Raw genomic sequence first — 12,800 nt, 5'->3', positions numbered from 1 at the left:
ACCTGCCGAGGCAAGGACCGGGCTAATTAAATCCATTTCCTTCATTAGCAACTTTTTTCCCCTTCCTTAATTAAGAGGGTTAATTATGGGGCAGGGCAGAAGTGGCGCGTGTGTGTGCGTGCGTGTGTAAGACGGGCGCGCGTGATGATTTGTACACGTCAGCATGTGATCCTGGTTGGACAGCGAGGTTTTGCTGGTTAACGAGAAAGGGTGTGGGTGGTGAAAGTCGGGCAGCGTCGTTTGGTGAACGGTCCGAGTCGCCCGGCCCCAAAAGAGGGCCAGCTCCTCGATAACGGCCATTTCTGTTTTCTGTGGTTCACGGGAATAAAATAAAAATAAATCTTTTTCAGCGACAGAAATGGTATTTTTCTCAGAGTGAGCTGCTTTTCTTTCCAGACAAGGTGAGGGAGACAGATGTTTTGGCTTCTTGTCAAAACAGTCAACCAGCACGTCTGGTGTTAATACAGACTACTGTCATCACCTTCAGAGTGTGTGTGTGTGTGGCTTCTCCATCATGCTCCACCTGCACCCATGATAATGTTATGACTGCCCGGCATGACAGGATCCGCCCCCCCCCCTCTCCATCCGCCATCACCGCCCACCTCACACACAGACCACTAGGTGAGTGTTTTCTGGGGGGGGGGGGGCGAGGCAGAGAAAAAGCAGGAGCGGCGCGCCCTCGGGGGTCATGTGCCCCCCCCCTCATCTCGGGGAAAATGGCCAAGTCAAGAACCTCTGCGCCGTTTCATTAGTCGACCTAGACCCCGCGCCGCCGTGACCGACCCCCGCCATGCGGGGACGCGCTTGGCTGCTCATGGAGGATGACGCGGCCCAGAGAGCGAGGCCTTAAAACACCCCGCGCAGAATGTACCAGGAAGCCAGCGCGGACAGATAGTCGATGCTCTCATTGCCTTGTAGGTGGTAATATATGGCTGGTGTTTTTCCTCCTACTCCACCTATAAAAAGAAGGGGAAAAAACCCCCACAAATAAGATGTTCCTGCTGATGCCACCATGACCCTCAATAAAGATTGATTTTCTACATCTCTCTCTCTCTCTCTCTCTCTCTATAGCGGTCCCCCCGGTCCCCCCCCCCAGAAACCGTCAATGGTGTTGATAAAAGTGCTCAACGAATGAGTGGAATATTAAGAAAGATGTGGGGGGAAACTAATGATAGCAGAACACGCTTGTTCCGTGCGTCACGCACTCATCGGCTGCCAATGGGGTTAAACAACCAAGAAAAAAACCTACCCGGTCGCACGGACTTTCGATCGTGATACCATCACGATTACACCTGTTTTGGTGATGTCACGAAGGCTAGGGTTAGGGTTCTATCAGATCGTGGCCACATCACGTAAATCAGGTCATAATCGTGATGGTATCACGATAAATTAACGTGATGACATCACTAAAGTCCGTGCGACTGGGTTGATATATATATAACATTCCATTAGCAGCCATAACACTGAGCAGTCTTGTGTCGATGACGTCACACGCAGGCTATCCGTGATTGTGAAAACCTGCGTCCCGGTTGGCCTATACGCTACACTGCGTAAGAAAACGCGACTCCTACGTCACAGAGCTGTATAGTTGTATTTGCGCCCTCTTATACAGCCGTACGTGGTTTTGTTTTCACGTCGTCTGCCAGTGACGTCACTGGCGGACACTTCTCTGCCCGACTGCGGCGACGCTCGGCCTCACGGCTGCTAAAGAAGCGTTATCCCTACAGCACGAGTGATAGACACGATGTTGAAAACCACAGTCGCCTCCCCCTCTCAATGAGAAACCGGCGCGTGTCTGTTTGTGTACTTGTGGCTGTCATGTGTCCTGCTGGTCTATCATTAGGTATGGCTTTTATTGGCCCCTGGTGTGTGTTGGGAGTCGGGGCTCAGCGTCACTCCAGCAGTAAACTATAGCCCAGCCATCAGACAGCCCTGCACACTGGAACAAACATCCCATTAAAGCAAAGGCCCTTACATATTGCTGTAATAAAAGTCCCTGCTACCCCCCCCCGTCCCCCTTTTATGGCTTTTTTAATTATCTCTATTCATCTTCCCGGGCTTGTGAGCAACAGTTCATGATGAGCCCCATTTCATGTATAGTTCACCACCGGCAGAAACAGCTTCGAGAGAGAGAGAGGGAAAAAAGAACAAATCCAAACTGGCCAGAGGCAAACGCATAACTATTGCTTCTGCAGAGCTGTTTGGGGTTTCATCTCTCAGTGCAGGTTCTCGTTTGTTCGTGAGGTTTTCATTTTATCGGGATCGGAATTAAAGATGGAGTGAATCTGCATTGCGGTTCAGGGGAAATCGTGCATCGGATTCTCTCTCAGATCACGGCCACCTGAGCTGAAGCAGCCGCTGGACATTAAACAGTCAAGTCGTGTTGCTCATGCAATGAACCAACACGTTTGTGGTTCCACGCACGCATGCATTGGTTTATAGTACGCCAATTAAACACTCGTGAAAACTACATAAAAACCTCTTTTACTGCATCATCCTGCAGCACCGGGTCCAAATCGATGAGTTCTGTAGACAGTCCGTCCATCCGTTTTCCCAACCGCTCATCCGGCTGACCTGCTGAGGGTCGCTAGAGCCTATCCCAGCAGCCATTGGGCGAGGAGACACCCTGGACAGGCCATCACAGGGTCGACACACTCACACCTAGGGACAGTTTAGTACGGCCGATTCACCTGACCTACATGTCTTTGGACTGTGGGAGGAAACCCACGCACACACGGGGATAATGTGCAAACTCCCAACAGAGGACGACCCCCACCAAGGTTGGACTACCCCGGCACCGTCTTGCCGTGGGGCGATCGCGCCAGCCACAGTGGTTAGCTTAATTACACATTGCGCAGTTTGACCCGCACATGGGTTCACACCTATATGGCTGCAAGCTGCGGTCGTGAACATACACCCACCAACTCGCTTGAAACTGAATTAAAAAAACAAACCCCTCAGCCGGGTTGGTTAGAAAGGTTTTATTGACCGTCAGGTAGATACATCACGTGCGCTCTGTTTGTAAAACCGTCTGTAAATGAAGGTGCTGATGACGCCCAGCAACACCAGGCCCAGTGCTGCCCCCGCTCCACACAGCAGGGCTATTGATGGGGAGGCTGCTGTGAGGCAGAAGGAGACGCCAGGGTTAAAAAAAAACAAAACATTACCGGTTAATTGGGTGATGACGCCATTTTGCATCTTTAGTTCAAGGATGTCAGTGTAGACAATAAGCATCGTCATGTCCAAATTAATCAGATTTGTTGACTTTGTGCAACCACGTTGCTGCAAGCAGTAGAAGAATGACGTCATCATCACCAAGATCTACAGTCACCCTCTGGGAGCTTGTGCATTTGTTTTGAAGAGGAGAAGAGGGATTTGGTGATATTTGGGAGAAGACATACAGCGGATGAGATAACGCATACGGTCTGTGTGCTATAAATCAGTTAGATTTTGTGGGGAACCCGACCCCGAGTAATATGTCCAGTAATTGGAGAATAATCCCTTGCTGATGGTTTCATTTGCTCATGTTTGTCAGTTTGGCATGAAACTTGATTTGAGACTGAAATAAGTCTGAAAAACTGGAAGCAGAACTAAATTTAACCAATGGTTTAAAAGGGACGCTTCTAACTTGGCTATAAGAAAGGAGCAGTTCCTCCGCGGACCACAAGAGAGCGCTAGTGTGTTGTAATCTCACTGGTAGGAAGTTAGCGTATTGGACGAGAAAACAACTTGTCCACTAATGGCGAACGGTGAGCCTGCTGTACTTGGAACAACGCGTCACGGTTCCAGCTCCCCGGGTTGTCCTTTACCTGCTGTACTCGTCTGGACCAGTGAGGCGGGCTCCGGGGGAACCTCCGGCAGCAGTAGCCGTTCCTCCAGATCCTTATGCTGGACCAGGATCGGGCCCAGGGCAACCTCCCCCTCCCACTTCACGTCTGAGGATGGTGAATTAACGACAGTTAACAGGAACACTCATTTCACTTCATGAACTGAATCATTTCCCTCAGCAGTGCAACAAAGACAAAAACACGTGTCCAAAAACTACATGAAGACACACATCCCAACTATAAACACACACATCCCAACTAAGAACACACAGATCCAAACTAAGAAGAGAGAAAAAAAAACTGTCCATGAGAGAACGCCAGCCAGGATGACTGCCGGTCAGCATGGGCTAGCAGTTAGCTTAGCCTGCCCCGCTTCCTGTCAGACCGCCCTCGGCGTTTCCTCTTCATGCACAGCTCCGGGCAAGGCGGTGCTCCTTGGGCCCACCGGATGCAGACCAGACCAGGCTCCCCCATCCGATCCAACGCCAGACCGCCCTCGACACCACAGCCAACGCCAGACCGCCCTCGGTGTTATCGGAACTGCCGGTCTGCATGGGCTAGCAGTTAGCTTAGCCTGCCCCGCGTCCTGTCAGATCGCCTAATAATATCACATCCTCTAGACTTGTATGAGGACAGGGTGGATGACCAGTCAAAGCAGCATTACCGCATCCAGTAAGGGACAGAGACACGTCCCGAGTCCACAAGCCCTTCTCAGCATTAGGATCCAAACACGGGTCAAACCTGCAAAAGCCTTCATTATGTTGCAAGCTGACCAGTGGTGAAGACGGGTGGCGTTTGCGTAAAGGCATCCCGGAGGATTTAAATCAGTTCATGTGGACACCACGTCTGAGGGAAACGTTTCATCACTCGTCCAACCGACTTCCTGTCAGCAGGTATCCAAACAACACAGCTGCACAATGACCCAAACCGGCGCAGCTGCGTCACAACCCAAACCAGCGACTGGTTTCATATGCAAATTGCTGCGCCCATCAACTACAGTTACAATGGCCATGCTCCTTTAAACCGAGGGTGGGGGAGCAGCTGTACTGACAGCGTTGCAAGATGGCGACTGGTGTACTCTTGGCATCCCCCTCATCACTCATATTTTCGTAATGTGTGTGGTGTGTGTTAGTGTAGATAGCGGGACCGAAAACTAAAGCACTTATGATCCTAATTCTTCTTGGGGGTGGTAGGTATTGTTCCAGAGAGTACGGGAAAAATCCCAGAAAATTTAAATTATGCATAAATATGCAAAATGTGCATTTTTCTAAAAATGGCTAAAAACCAATTTTCTCAGCATTTCAGATGATTCTGAGCAGCTTTTATTTTTTTCAGCTATATAAAAAAACATTTCTGGGACTTAGAAATGTTTTGGCATTATGCAAAAATGCACTTATGATCCTATTTTTTTTTGGAGGTGGTAGGTATTGTTCCAGAGAGGACCAGAAAAATAAAATATAATTATGCATTTTCTAAAAATGGCTGAAAAAACACTTTTCTCGGCATTTCAGATGATTCTGAGCATTTGGGGGGAGGGAGTTGGAGTGGGAGGGGTTAGGCGGTTAGCTGGCAGGATGAAGAGGAGGGAGATATAGACAGGTGGATAACCAAACCGCTACATTGTAGCGGGGTTCTTCTAGTCTATATATAATCTTATAAACCCACAGAATTTTGTTATGCCGTTTCACCGTTACATCCTTCTCTCAGACGTGATACTAACGTCTTATTTGTCTACATGGTGACGCTGGTCACGTGGCTCTAGACCTGGCGTGTTCCGTTGGCATCGTCCTCATACAGTTTATTATTCCGTTATTCAATGTTGTATTCTGTGGACACAACATCCATTGCATGTTGTCCGTCTTGGGAGAGATCCCTCTGTTGCCCCCCCCCCAGGCTTCTTCCCATTTTCCCCCTCCCTGTTAAAGTTTTTTTTTTTTAGGACGTTGTCCCTCATCCGATGCGAGGGTCTAAGGACTGGAAATTGTGTTGCTGAAAAGGCCCTTGACGCAATTTTGTAATATTGGGCTACACAAATAAAATGGACTTGATGTAAAAGTAACTCAAGATTGGAAAAAAAAACCCTGATTATTATTGTCCCATATGCCAAGCCCCACCCACGTGGTGCAACATGAAGGTTAAAACAAACGTGTAGACAAGCTTAACGAAATCCACTGAGGTTCATGAACAGCAGCATCAGAGTACCTCCACTAGGCGAGCAACCAGGGCCTCAACTTTAACCCCTGAACCTTGACCAACACTGTAAACATCATGTACATGCATATTGGATAGTGTACCAGTGTGTGCAGCGAGGCTCCTCCTCCTCCTCCTCTGACCACCGCAGCTGCTGTCACAGCAGCTACACACCGCGTTGTCCCCACCCGACGCCACCCATCTGTCAAGACCACAAAAATAAATAAAACATCCCATTACCCTCCAACACAGCCTCATAAAAGATGGTTACTTCTATTGCAAGGTAATCTTACCAAAAAATAAAATAAAAAAGGCTTCAAGTGCATGCAGCCGAGCACACCCCCCCCCCCAAAAAGCTGTTAACCAACCTGTTGGCCTCGATCAAGAACGAGCATGCTTTGTGTTCCGAGTCGATGGGGACGGAGACCGACGTTGCCTTCAGATGACAAGTGATGTAGAGCTGAGAGAAGGAGGAGGAGGGGAGTTACTGCCGCTGCTAAAAAGACGACCTCTGGCCTGGCTGCTGCAGGGGAAACTAGACACCCGGCAGAATGAATGACTCAATTTATAAGTTCCTTGAGTGTGAGATATGAGAAGGTTGTTGATGGGTGAAGGTCCTGATGTTTATCCACACATGGGGGGGGGGGGTTCTGGTTTAGGTGGAGGCACAGTTATAAGGGCCCTGCTAACTTAGCAGCGTCCTCCAAGAGGACACTCTTTACTGCGCTTATGAAGCTACAAAAGAAGCAAGCCCAGGTAGAACCGGCAAGCTACAACAACCGCCAGTGGGGCATCGCGACGCGTCATTAGCAATCCCACGGCACTTCTAGGCAAGACGCCCCCGCGTAGCATCGGGGCGCTAGGATGACCCGCCCCCTACTGACTGACTAGCTCATCTTTACCCTACCCCTAACCAACCCAACGAGTACCAACCAATCTGAGCGCTTGAATGCTGCGGGGGGCGTGTCTTGCCTAGAAGTGCCGTGGGATTCATAATAACTCATATGGGAGGGTACGTTTTGGTTTCGTTTAACGCAGCACTTCACGGGTTAAGCTGTATATTGGCCACTTGTCAGCCAAGCAAGGAGGTCGCTGCTGGTAAAGAGGGGGATTATGGTTCAACATGGAAGACGACCTCGTCTACAGCGAGCTGTGTTTAGCCAGTAGAGAGCGTCTTGCTTTAAATATATGGGTAGCACTGGTACAGTAAGGACCATGAGGGGTGTGTTCAAGTGGAGCACTTCGATTACAAATTAAAATTCATCTTGTATGCAGAGAAGCGAACGAACACACAAAACACCCCGGAGGACTACCACCATTTTTTAAACCCCCCTTTTCTCCCCAGTTGTATGGCCAATTACACCCCTCCACCGATCCGGGGAGGGCTGCAGACTTCCACGTGCCTCCTCCGACACATGTGGAGTCGCCAGCAGCTTCTGTTCACCTGACAGTGAGGAGTTTCACCGGGGGGTGGGGGGGGCGTAACGCGTGGGAGGATCACGCCATTCCCCCCCCCCCCCCGAACAGGTGCCCCGACCGACCAGGACACATACCCACCCGCAGACACGGCCAATTGTATCTGTAGGGACGCCCGACCAAGCCGGAGGTAACACGGGGATTCGAACCGGCGATCCCCGTGTTGGTAGGCAACGGCATAGACCGCTACGCTACCCGGACGTCGACTACTACTACTTTTGGCTGCTCCCGTTAGGGGTCGCCACAGCGGATCATCCGTTTTCATCTCTCATGCCAGCCACCTGCATGTCCTCCCTCACCACATCCATAAACCTCCTCTTTGGCTTTCCTCTTTTCCTCTTCCCTGGCAGCTCCAGGTTCAGCATCCTTCCCCAAATAGTATATCCAGCATTTCTCCTCCACACATGTCCAAACCATCTCAGTCGTGTCTCAAAACCGCCCAACACGGGCTGTCCCTCTAATATACTCTGTTCCTAATCCCGTCCTCCTCCGTCACCCTCAACTCTGCCACTTACTTCAAGACTGCACCTATCAGGTTGAGGCGTTGTTTACCGAGTCGTCATGATCCTGGTGGAACCTGAAGGCCTTCAGCTGGAGCTGCAGTTCGTTCTCATTGGCCCTCTGCATGAAGTAGGACTTGCTTCCCGTCGCCTTAGCATCAATTAAACACCTTGTGTGGGGAAGCAAATGCTTCATAAAACAGACCTCTTGCACAAAAAGGTAGCAAAAAAAACCAAACATTTAATTTGAATGATGTGCAGCCATATGTCAGGTGAAAGCAAACCTGATGAGCCCGTTGTGCATGCAAGCCAGACCACGTGTTGTCAGTTTGATAGCGTGACCCAAGAAAAGCATCTCACCCGTGGTTATTGATGAAGGTATAGCTGGGTTGAGAGTTGGGGTCAGGGTCCGAGGTGGCCACACAGCTGTCGATGTAGACCCTCAGAGGGATGTGGTGGGTTTGAAGGACCGACGCCTCGATGTGCATCATTTCACTCAGGAAGTACACATTATAAGACCGCTCAGATTGCCAGTCATCTAATAGAAAATGGGATAACATTGATATCTAAACTTCAGAAGACTGACAAACAAACTTGGCTTGCGTTATACTGCAGTGGCTAAGCATCAGCAATTACACAATGACCCCAAAGAGTCTTTCATTCTTGTTTGGTATGTGTGCACACAAGTCTTGCATGTTCGGTTTAACAAACTGGCCTGTGTGTGGAAAAACTTCTGTTCATGTGTAAATGACATTGCACAGGGTTGATGCTAGATCCAACGAGGTGTAGGCACGGAAGTAGACGTGACTGGTCGTTACGTCGGCCAATGGCAACCCAGTCGCACGGACTTTCGTGATGGTATCACGATCGAAAGTCCGTGCGACTGGGTAGCCAATGGACAGCGCGGAACTTCGTAGCGCACTGACTGCCAGACAGACAGAGCAATAGTTGGGGCGAATTAAGTTAACGTTGGTTGGCTAGCGATAGCAGTAGGGTTACAGTACCATCTGGCAGTGTTAAGGTCGGTTGTAAGCTAGCTAGCTAGCTAAATGTTTCAGTGCCCATCGTTTGTTTCAAGTCAGTGCGCTTCGAGGGTCCGCGCTGTCTATTGGCCGACGCAACAGCCAATCACGGCTACTTCCGTGCCTACACCCCGTTGGATCTAGCGTCAACCGTTGCACAGTGGACACAAGTTGCAGGAAGGGAGTTCGGGCCAACTTCAGGACAAACCGTTGGGGTGGGTACTCGGTGGCCACGCTTCAAACATACTTATGGCCAATAAATCCTACTAAGTGTTTCTCACACGCTCCCCCGCCCCCCCTTTTTTAAATTTCTCTCGTTATTCTCCCCAATTTTTGGCCAACTACCCCAGTCTTCCGAGCCGTCCCGGTCTCTGCAGACTACCACATGCCTCCAATACATGTGGAGTCGCCAGCCGCTTCTTTTCACCTGACAGTGGGGAGTTTCACCAGAGGGACATAGCGCGTGGGAGTATCACGCTATTCCCCCCAGTTACCCCCCCCCGAACAGGTGCCCCGACCGACCGACCAGAGGAGGCGTTAGTGCAGCGACCAGGACACATACCCACATCCGGCTTCCCACCCGGCAGACACGGCCAATTGTGTCTGTAGGGACGCCCGACCAAGCCGGAGGTAACACGGGGATTCGAACCGGCGATCCCCGTTTGGTAGGCAACGGAATAGACTGCCACGCTACCCAGACGCCCCCTCAGTCCCCTTTTGTAGGTCACCAATGAGCTTCAATAAAAACATCCGCAACACAGAAACCCAAACTACAATCTTCGCTGTAAGTTAAAAAAAAAAGCAGCCAATTCAGGTTTACGCCACATGACGCATATAATGGAAGGTTTCGCTCACCTGTCATGAGACGCAGGCTGAAGCGCAGCTGCTGCTCTGCCAACTTGTTCGAGGCGTACGTCTTCCAGGTAGGCCTCACAGCGCTGCTGCTCACAAACTGCCTCCTTGAAAAGAAAATGAGGCGGCAAGGTGCAATTACATGGGACAGCTCCTCCATCAGCGGGACGCGCGAACCGTTTACAGGGCTTATTTCATTCGAGATTAGCCCCACGGTGAATCTTGTTCAGTCCACGGCGTGACAAGCGAGATGGGATTTAAGAGTCGTAAACATGCAGCTCATACCTTAATCTGCCAAAACTAGCAGGGACACAGCTTGTAAATAAGAGCACATACCCAATATGGTGCCTCCCCGGCCAAACCGGAATCTCTCATTGCCGGCAGAGATCATGCCAATTTACGCGCTCGACTGCAGCGCGGCACTCGGAACTGGCAGTTTAAGCACCAACGGGATTCAAGGCCAGGCGCAACCTTTACCTTGGATAGTGGCATTCGATGACGACCGTAGCGGGGTTGGTCTTCACGATGAGGGTTTGGCGAATGGGCGTCGGCACGTAGCTCAAGAAGAAGGTATAGACAAGGACTTCGTCAGTCATCTGACAAAAAAATAAAAATGACAGTCAAGGTTTATGTCGAGTACCTCGTGATGCAGGATTTACAGTGGTGCCTCCAGCATGGACAGGAGATGGGAAGACGCTACCGCCATTGTGCTTCCACAGTCCTGCAACTCCGTCTGAAACACCAATACGTTGTCCGTCATGTCCAGTGCCGCGCAGCCTCCTAGAGTCACATCTGATGGATTGGCCAGCTGACCGTTACCTAGAAATAAAAAAAGATTAGGATTTTTAGACCTCCTTCACTCGATGCGACTCGTTTTCCTTTCAAGTCATTGGCACCATACTGCAAATCTTGTGCAGACATGGGACCAGCAACCAGGGGCGTAGCACAAAAATTCTGGGCCCTATACATAAGCGGTCTCTGTGGGGCCCTTTCCTCTTTGGTCTCTCACGCATCACTTTTGAGTTCTAGCATACTGTATTATTTACAATCACAGCACAATCCATTTTAACCTATCTTGCAGTGATTGAAAAAAAAATCGTTAGAACACCAATTAGTTAGAAATAAAAATTTGCAACCCCCCCCCCCCCAACTACGACGCCGCTGCCAGCAACATGTGAAAAGCTCAACTTATTGCTTAGAGACAGCACATAAGCGGAGACTACTAGGCAGCAACTTTCACCAGAGACAGGCGTTGAATTCTTAGGGGAAACACAACAGAAGCCATGTTAAGGATCTGTGATGATCCTATAGCGGCCTATGCTACTTCTGCAAAGCTGCAATAAAAACAAATCCCTTACCTAGGAGGTTCTGGTCGACCTCTACGGTGACCACTCTCTCGTCACATTGCACCGCCACACTGTCTGCTGGCAAAGGAACCCGCTCCTCAAACTTCACCAGCGCCTAAAGTTCAACGAGAATCACATTAGGGTAAACTCACACACACGCACACACACAAAACGCGCATGGGATTATGGGGACCACCTTGGATTCCTGCGTCACAAGAGAGTTCAGGTTAAAGCTTCGAGCCGACGCCGTCTGACGGCCGGATGACTGCAGTTCTGCAGCGGTATGCTTAGACTCGGTCGGTTTAAGGAGAAAAACTCTCCGTTGGGTCTGAACCGGATACGCACGCCCGACTCCTGACTCGCGCCGCGTTTGTTCGTCAACGCCCACTGGCTCTTTGACCGGTTCTCTGGACCAGGTGTTTAGACGAACCGGATCCGTTTGTTCCAACCGGTTTGATAGGTGTACTACCGGAGTCGGCTGTGGTCGTGTGGTTCGGTGATCTATTCTCGCTGGTTTTTGTTGGATCTGGTTCTGAGAGTCATCAAGGTCGTCAAAAACATGCCAGTCCTGTGCAGCACAGAGCACTCCGCGTGAGAGGAAAAGAACAAACAAACCGAGTGCTCTGACCGCCATCATGACTGAACACGCAGGTGTTTCCACACAACTTAGCTTTAATGACCAAACACAGGATATGGAAACCGAGCTGGGGCTCCGCCCATTCTTAATTACTTGATTGGACTCCAGCCATGTGGAGTTAAAGCTTTTTACTTTTTCTCGAGATGGCCAAGCAAAAAACCAACGAAGCTGTTGGGTTGGGTGGTCAATGGGTCAAGACCTGCTCCCAAAGCGACTTGCGAGAGTCAGCACTTAGCGGATAAATCCAGGTGTTACCAGCTGACATCATGGAGTTAGCATTACAGTTAGCATGTAGCAAAAAGTGCATGTCCTGTAGTGTGTTTGCACCCTGGCGCAGAATAGGAGAGAACAAGAACAAAATACATCAATACTGCAAAAAAAAAAGAAAAAAGTTCTCATTGTCATAAAACGACTCAATAGTAAAGAACAATAATAATGGTTTTCCAAGTATTGTAACGATCACGGATGAATAGAGTCGCTACCCCTTCACTAACGGGGTCGGACCCTTTAGTCGACTGGTTAACGTTGTCGCCCGTGATGCGGGAGATCCGGGTTCGCGTCTCGGCTGCGGCGGTTACCGGGGAGCCCCCCGACCTCGTTATATTGGTGTCAGAATGGGACGGTGAGGCCATCGGAAGCGCGTGCGCCCAGGGGCGCGAGGGAGAATGTATGCTGACGCCCGGGGGAGAGGGGGGTAGTGTAACGATCACGGATGAACAGACCCGCTAGCCCAGGGGTGGCCAATCTTGGCCAGAAAGGGCTAGTGTGGGTGAACGTTTTAGTTCCAACCAAGCAGTTACACACCTGACCCCACTAATCACTAGTCTTTGTTGAGGAACTTGATTAGGAGACATATGTGTGTAACTGCTTGGTTAGAACAAAACTGGCCCTTTCTGGATAAGCTTGCCCACCACTGCGCTAGCCCCTTGGCTAACGGTTCGGACGCTTTA

General features: G+C 50.2%; 1 protein-coding gene across 1 annotated transcript; it reads right to left on the bottom strand.

Moving 5' to 3' along the window:
• Window positions 1–846: 846 nt before the first annotated feature.
• Window positions 847–11,847, bottom strand: LOC130131422 (zona pellucida sperm-binding protein 3-like). The gene is made up of 12 exons (XM_056301097.1): window positions 11,842–11,847; window positions 11,226–11,328; window positions 10,568–10,686; window positions 10,345–10,463; window positions 9,871–9,974; window positions 8,354–8,531; window positions 8,046–8,163; window positions 6,386–6,477; window positions 6,122–6,219; window positions 3,810–3,935; window positions 3,009–3,119; window positions 847–956 (listed from the first exon to the last, which is right to left on the bottom strand). The coding sequence occupies exons 1-12, from the start codon at window positions 11,845–11,847 to the stop codon at window positions 847–849; spliced, it is 1,284 nt and encodes a 427-aa protein (XP_056157072.1).
• Between the last annotated feature and the right edge of the window lie 953 nt (window positions 11,848–12,800).

This window comes from Lampris incognitus, chromosome 21 (assembly GCF_029633865.1).
Source record: "Lampris incognitus isolate fLamInc1 chromosome 21, fLamInc1.hap2, whole genome shotgun sequence".
In the NCBI taxonomy this organism is placed as follows: Eukaryota; Metazoa; Chordata; class Actinopteri; order Lampriformes; family Lampridae; genus Lampris; species Lampris incognitus.
The sequence above is the reverse complement of the archived record's forward strand: the minus strand, read 5'-3'. Positions and strand labels throughout refer to the sequence as shown.